The sequence below is a fragment of the Harpegnathos saltator genome, unplaced genomic scaffold (assembly GCF_003227715.2).
Source record: "Harpegnathos saltator strain DR-91 unplaced genomic scaffold, Hsal_v8.6 scaffold358, whole genome shotgun sequence".
Taxonomy (NCBI): Eukaryota; Metazoa; Arthropoda; class Insecta; order Hymenoptera; family Formicidae; genus Harpegnathos; species Harpegnathos saltator.
In genome coordinates, this window is record NW_020230159.1 from 89,322 (window position 1) to 97,440 (window position 8,119).

The window sequence follows — 8,119 nt, forward strand, 5'->3', positions numbered from 1 at the left end:
CACAACCGTGAGACGAATTTGATTAGCTGGGGCAATCCTGAATGAAAAAAATATAAAAATTCGACGAATTAATAAGCTACAAACGAGAAACACGATGTATCCGTAATCTTCCGGATAACAATCTACACACGAATACATTGAATACTTTCTATCTATATCTCAAAAAATCATTAAATGAGAAAAAACTGAAGTCATTTTTTTCGGGTTAATATAGTTGTAGTAATTTCGTTTACCTGCGTCAAACACTGTACTTTTTCACGCGAGAACCCCGCTTGGTTATTTTTGGATAACACGGTTATTACAGAAATATGCACGAACGATAAGAGTTTTCATTTGGGCGACGCAAGTTTCCGCTGACTTTATACAGTAAATTACACTTTCCGGTCAATCTGCACGTAAACGTAATATCGTGACGTCAAAACCAAATACAAAATGAAGCTGTATCTTATTGAGAAATATTTTATGTTTCTAAGTATACATACTTGTGTACACTTTACTGATGTATTTCATACGATAAATGCGATGATAATGAATATTATACGAAAGATTAAATATTGTAATTTTTCCGAGTTTAATATTTATAGAAATAATAATAAATATTGCTGGAGGTGGAGAAAGAATAATGAGTTTTTTCCATTCCGAAATATTTATTAAACTTTATTTTTAAATATATATATTTATATGTACTTTTTTTTAATGCACACACTTATATACACATATGTGTACATGTATGCATACATAATATGTGTATATATGTATATACATAGCGAGCCATTTATATTATATATGAGTCATGAAAAAGATAAACTGTCCAGAATTTTCATTTTACAGTGGCAACTAAATATATATATATATATATATATATATACACACACACATACACATACAACATACACATATATATATATATATATACATATAAATTGTTGATTTACAAAGTATTTGGATACTTAAATACACACATACACATATGTATATGAATGCATGTATGTATATGTATATACACACGCGTGTATATATATGTAAATACACACATACACATATGTATATGTATGCGTGTATGTATATATATATTTGTATATATATATATATATAATTATCCTAATAATTTATAAATTAACAATTCTGAGGGGAAAAAGGTATACCAAGGTTCATGAATGGAAGTTATTTTAATCGTTTTTGCGACGCAGAAACTATACGAATGTCAAAATACTACTCTCGCGATATATCTCAGTCTATATAATATTAATCTATCTACGTGATAACTATCCTTTTATTCTGGTCTTAAAAGTTGGTCTAGTTGCATTAAATTATAACTTCGCCGATCGATCGTGGATTTACGAAGCATATTATCGCCGCTGATATTACATTTACTCGACGTGATCCGTAAATTCACGATCCGCTGTGTCTGCTTGACAGATGCGATAATTATACGGTCCGGAAGATAAGAAACAAGGCTAACATTTCTTCGAAAAGCAGAGACGAACGGTATCCGTAGCTTATAAATCTTATGACAGTGTTAATGATACTTCGTACAATAATACATTTTTTTTCCGAGACCCTGATCTGCAACAGAAGTTTATTATAAATTACAATGATCGAACTAATAACTTTCTCGAATAATATCACAATTAATGCCAGTCGCCGATAATACAACAGCGCCGACAACGCCAAATTTCGTCGTTTTATATATAGATATATTCTTCTTTAGTGAATTATGCAAAACAAATATAATATACAGACGTCAATTCACTTTTACACGAACGAAACTTGCGTCGATATTACGCAGGAGACAGCGATTTCAAGTACTGTACCTAACATAAGGACGGTAAAGGAATTCTTTGAGAATACATATTCTTTTAAAATGAGCTCTCTATCGAGTGTATCTTAGCAATAATTACATCCCATGTCGCGACACAGAGGAGTCTTATTAAATAAAGAATAGTTACTATCCGTCAATATTAATCTTACATCTCTGTACGTTTATGGTGATTAATTCCCGCCTGATCGTTGTTGTACCGACGAAAGTGAAAGCGGCGCATTTTCTACAGTTCGTTGCTCATATTATGCGCGATAAAATTCAAGCAAAGTCTGATATTTCATAACTTTCGCGAAACAGGCTATGTGCACGATGACCCGAAAGACTCGGACTTGAACACAGGTACTGTCCTCTCAATCTTAAATTTTCACTATCTCGAGATTACTGTCTTCAATTATTTGGCCCCGCCAAATTGAATTCAGATATTTGTTAAGTACTTTTTAAAAGTGAGTTAGGAATAAGATTCCACTGACCATTCGCATTCTTCGAACATCACTCGCCGGGCACTTCGAGCACCCGACTGTTCGCGATTCGAAAGCTGCGTCTTCAAACGGGGCCGATCGAATTGTTTTTCGTAATTTCAGATATAACTTCTAGGTCATCTTGTATATAGCACGTACAGTTTATGTTTGTATAATCTGTTTGTAGATATATTTCAATGAAGTCGCGCCGGCAAGGCCAGCAGCGATGTGTATACATTTAAATTCATGGAAAATTTTTTCTTAGAAAATTCTCATGCACCTGGGCACTCAGCGATAATTAATTAACCCATTAAATATCGCGGACGTCACGCACGCTTTTTACGACCTGAGGCGCTCCGGACGTCATCTCTGAGCGCGATATATGTTTTATCGATTAGATTTCTCTTGTATACTTACAGTCTTACTATAGCCCGTCATACATCGAAACTGCCCTAGAAGAGAAAGAGAGAAAAGGAGACAGGAGAGAGGAAAAATTAAAAAGTTCAGAACGGCAAAATGTCATCAAACGCTTCGCGGCTTGCTTCATTCCCGTAAGTTCGTCGCGCTTTCTCTCACGCAAGCGAGAAAGAACAAACCGTACGAATGTGCGATACTTTCACTTTCCGTCATGTATTTATGGAGCAGTATAATTATGTAAGATGGTAAACTGTGAACAAGGCGCGATTTATTCAATATTTCGTATATTGTTCCTTTGCTCTTTTTTTATTTTTTTTATACCTTCCACGTGACTTTCTTGCTTAAACAGTCTTGACACTTCTCAGCCGGAACAGTGCGAGTTACACCTTAATTTCCGCACATACACATGCATACGCGCACGACGCAAACACACATAAGTACACTCACATATACACATATCACGATTACATATTTATATGTATAAATCACAATCGCATTTCCTCCTTATTTTCTTTCCGTCTTTTCCTTCTCTTCTATCTCGTACACGATTGCACTTAGTCTCATCGTTACATCTACATAATATTGTACAGCGAAAAATCTCTGTTTTACACGAAAGAACGAGGCAAAATTCGCAAAATTCGCACCGTGCTCGCACGAGCGTGTGTCCCTTCCTCTTCCTTCCCTTCTTTCCTTTCTGTACGTTCGCAGTGCATAACTCCTAGATCCGCTAAGGTTACAAATGCATTTAAACCAAGTACTTTCTACACTCATAAAAGCTTGCTTTTAAATAAGGATGTACCTACAATTATCCGCCCATAATCAATTTGTACCAGCAATAACAAGATTTCATCGATAGGTGCTACGTAGCAGATACTATATAATAAGGGGCAGCGGGTAGATGACGACGGAAGAAGTAGCTTGGGAGGGAGGGACGGGCAGAGAGGAGACGGGGACGAGAGGGCAGAGGGAATCAGTAGTTGCCACGTTGTTCGCTTCCGCATATTGTATATAAATTTCAAATAAACCTCGGTAAGGCAGTGCCAGCACGATGATACACATACGGTGGTGGTGGCGGGCCGGAGAAATGTCTCTGATGCTGATGAGGCAGCGACGAGCGGTGCGCTTCGATGTTCCCGCTCGACGGGGAGACATGTGGCATTAGATGCGACGCCCCGTCACCGAGATCCAATTCCAATTCCTGCTCCTCTATTAACTGCAGGGCGCCGAAGGAGGCCGTCGCCATCGCTACGTCCGGCATTACGCCCGACAATTGGCCGTCGCTGCAGGAATTGCCCTCTTGTTGCTAGAATGAATCAAGCAGAGATATCTGTGGCCTATTCTTGCACAATCTGATTATCGAAAGCGTCGAATAATGAGGGAAATGCGCGCGCGCGCGCGCGCGTGTGTGCGCGTGTGTGTGTGTGTGTGTGTGTGAGAGAGAGAGAGAGGGGGGAAAAGAAAGAAAGAGAGAGGGCACGGGGAGAGAAAGGAAGAGAGAGATTTCATAGGAGATCATAAAGTAACGTTTCCGATGTAAAAACAAGAGGGGATTCGCATTACCGCGCGAAAGTGGAGATTACGTTGACGCGTAATAATTTAAATTGCGCCAATGGTTCGGATTGAATAAGCTCGGCTTGATGGTTCTCTATTGGTCTCCCTCTCATTTTCTCGCCCTCTCTATCAGAGTCCCACGCGCGACGGTACGAAAAGGAAATTTAATTAAGCTAGTTAGACCTGTGCACGAGAGATAGAGAAACAGAGAGAGAGAGAGAGAGAGAGAGAGAGAGAGAGAGAGAAAGAGAGAGAGAGAGAGAGAAAGAGAGAGAGAGAGAGAGAGAGAGAGAGAGAGAGAAAGAAAGAGAGAGAGAGAGAGAGACATTGGTACAACTAGACCTAAACGCAAAATTAAAGTTCCCCGCGCGGCGCGGTATTACGAGCGCGTGTGCATCGTCGTCTTTTACCTCAGCAAGAAGTCTGCAGCTCTCTCCCTCGGTCACTATAGCTGGAAGTTCATGCCTATGTGCGTAAGACGAAGTCGGCCGAGGAAATGTCATGTTCCTCCCGTAACACACTGGGGCGGTAGTTCTCACACGAATACCCATGCCAGGCGAGTCAATGTCCTCTATATCTGTCATCCTCTGCTCGTTTTGCTCTTTCATACTGTAAGACGCTGTGTTCTGAAATCGATACGCCGGCAATTTATCGCGCGGTCTTCTTAAATAAAAAATGCATTAAAAGCTCGAAGGGGAGTGATATGGCGATGTCACGGATTAGCAGAGGATATTCGTTTATGAGAAATGAGGGGTCCATAAGGGGTTGAGAGAAGGTTGAGAGAGGGGGAGAAGAGGATAACATTAATCGGCGATTACCGTGAATCAAGTGCCATACGAGTGAAACGGATTTAACGACATAAATGTAGAGAAGTGCGAGCGAAAATTGGAGCCAACCGTTGGGTCGGCGCGTCGCCGAGTGCAACAGAAAGGAATTGATAGAAATGAATCTCCATATCGGAGGATTCTCTCTTTCTCTCTCTCTCTCTCTCTCCCTCCCTCTCTCTCTCTCTCTCTCTCTCTCTCTCTCTCTCTCTTCCTCTTCCTTTCCGCTACCAAAATAGAACAAGCCGTGACCTAATTGACATGTGCCGCATGTGAAGGAGTATGTACGCGATTGAAGTGCGTGCGTGCGTGCGTGCGTGCATGCGTACATGCATGCATGCGTGCGTGTGTGTAAATCGCGTATGGTATACACAAGAAATTAGCAAAGCGATACAGATTTGTAAACGCGTACGCGATAAACTCGCAGCTGCGTCTCAGATGCTCTTGCCGTCGCAAAAATTTTTAGCATTGCCAAATTCCCTTTTTCTGCACCACGCTTGGAAAATTTGGTAAATCATTATCTCATTGTGACTTCGATATACGTAATTCTAATTTTATAACCTGAACGTTTTATCGCATTTTCGATATCAATCGTCACCCAGTCCTATTATAACGCCAAGAATATGAAATCATCGAGGTGTGTATAGCGGAACTTAAAATCCACACAATCCAACGATACTATCGACGTGTACATTACGTCGCTTGACAAATATCATAACAAGTAACGCGAGGTACATATGAGACAATATTTGCGCATTAAACAATAGGTAAATTTATCGCGAGATAGTAAAGAAAAGCGCTGAGCAAATTGCATTGAAGTAATATAGAGATAACGCCGATGTCATGGAAGAAGATCATAGATATATATCGCCAATTACAAATTTTAAACAAATGTAACGTGTTAAAAAATGTGAACAATATGTATATCGATATGTCTCGAAGGATCTAAAAAGGAAAAAATGTCGCAACATTTTCCAATGGACTTTTTTAAACAACATTTTCTAAATACAATCTCGTCTCTTCTCGATTTTTCGTCGGGTATCGATATAATATGATAAACGCATGTTTTTAAGTTTTAACGCATTTCGATAAAGCATACTTCACATGTGCACTTTATTGGCACGAGGTTCCTGAACAAAAGACTCAAGCGAAGCAGTGAAACACGACGAGTTTTCCGACGAGCAGTTCATCGATGCACAGAGCGATTCTTCGTTTTCCTTGTGGATTGATCTCGCATGATGAGTCATTCGAAAAATAATAAACAGCACAGCACACATTATAAATTGCTTTCAAATGACGAGATTTTCTGCGATATCATAGTATCGCTGTGATACGCGGAAAAGACTTCTTCTAATTGCAGGAAGTGTAGCAAATAGTCGCCAAAGTTTTCTTCGTGCGTACATAATGTCGTTGTTTTGTCAAGTCAGAAACATTACGTCACTGCACGCCGATCGGACAGCACTGAATGTAACACAACTGAACACAACTGAATAAATACAGCTTTAATGTGCGTGACAGTTTTAAGCCGTATATAGCGTTTTAGTAACGTGTAAATAAAATCTCGACTTTGCAAGGCAAGACTATATTTATTTATAAATAAATTTTTATTATATTTATATTATATTATAAATTTAAATATTTATATTATAAATTTATAAATATTTAAATAATAAATAAACATAAAAGCAACAAAGTACATTATAAAAAATTTAAGTAATAATTCGTAATATATTTAACGGACACTGTATAATGGAAAACTACAAAAGCCATAATTAAAAAAGAAGTAATTCACTCTGTACGTGTGTGTGTTCTTCTTTACAGGTTAGATTTTAAAATGTTTAAAAAAATATATGTAAAAATACTTCTTCTTTCGCGTTGTACACGTGAAAAGATATTGATCGTTGATCCACAAGTTCGTATGAACTTTTGAACAAAGTTGAAATGTATCTTATTCTTGTTAAAAACACAATTTCAATCAGCAATATATGCGCCATTTTATTCGGCAATTGTTTTGCCATTTTTCATGTAATTTCACAATTTCCCTCTTGTAAAACTTTGTGCTTTTCCAACGTTTTCCAAGCAAGTTTTTACATAATCTTTACATAATAATCAGAGAAGATAATGTCAGGCGTAGAAAAACATCCCATGAATAAGGCAAAACATCCCAAACTGACTATCAGCCAAACTGATAATTTTTGTCGGACCTGCGCATCAGGTCTTGCATTGTCATGGTAGAAGATAACAACTTTCCAACTGGTTAATTTGAGAAACGCTTTTCGGCAATTTCTACCTTCTACATGTCCAGTTGGACGCAATACTTGCGTCCACAATTCACACACAATTCAGAATGTATTTGGGCAAATACGATGCTTATGATGAATTTAAGATGAATTTGCAGATTTGTAAACTTACAGAATACTTGAAACGACATTACTTGAACATTTACTCAAATGCAATATATATTGAGTTGATCCATAAGCATTCGAGCAGCTAAATAAGGTCCGAGCAGTGTTTTGTTTAGTTAGCATCTGTATGTTGATATTGAAGAGTAGTTTCATACAATTCAATTGGCTATCATCTATATACATGCTTTGATAGCTAATATTTTAGAGCATATTTTGTAGTATAAATGTTTAATGAAGTACATTTATTTTTATTGCGGCTTGAAAATGGGAGGCAGTGATGCTTTTTCCCGATGCATTATGCTTTTTTACTTTCATAAAGGCAATAATGCCACAAGCACATAAAAAGATATGTATCGTATAAGAAGAGAATAAGTGGATGCACGCGCTAGAAATAGTTCGAGATTTCGTGCAGAAAGTGGAGAAATGAATGTCCAAGATGCTTCTTACTCTACTAAGCTGATAATGATGGATGTCCAACGAATAGTCATTTTAATCGATTCTGATTGACATATCACAATATTGCAATAAAGTTAAACCATTCAATTTAAATTCGTCAATCGTTTCAAAATGTTTAAATGGGAATGATAAAAAAGTTTCGACGTTTGATTGTCGCACCATATTTGACAGAACAAAATTTAATAA

General features: G+C 37.8%; 1 protein-coding gene across 4 annotated transcripts in view; it reads right to left on the minus strand.

Moving 5' to 3' along the window:
- Positions 1 to 1,513: 1,513 nt before the first annotated feature.
- LOC105186172 (BTB/POZ domain-containing protein 7) overlaps positions 1,514 to 8,119 on the minus strand; it is a 33,926-nt gene continuing 27,320 nt past the window's right edge. For 2 of the 4 annotated variants that reach the window (XM_019842808.2, XM_025300336.1), the window contains exons 10-11: positions 4,659 to 4,874; positions 3,713 to 4,000 (exon numbers count right to left, since the gene is read on the minus strand). In XM_019842808.2, coding sequence (XP_019698367.1) covers positions 3,713 to 4,000; positions 4,659 to 4,874 — 504 coding nt within the window. Of the gene's footprint in view, positions 4,001 to 4,658; positions 4,875 to 8,119 lie in introns of all 4 variants that reach the window. The other 2 variants (XM_011146212.3, XM_025300337.1) reach the window with 2 other exon arrangements.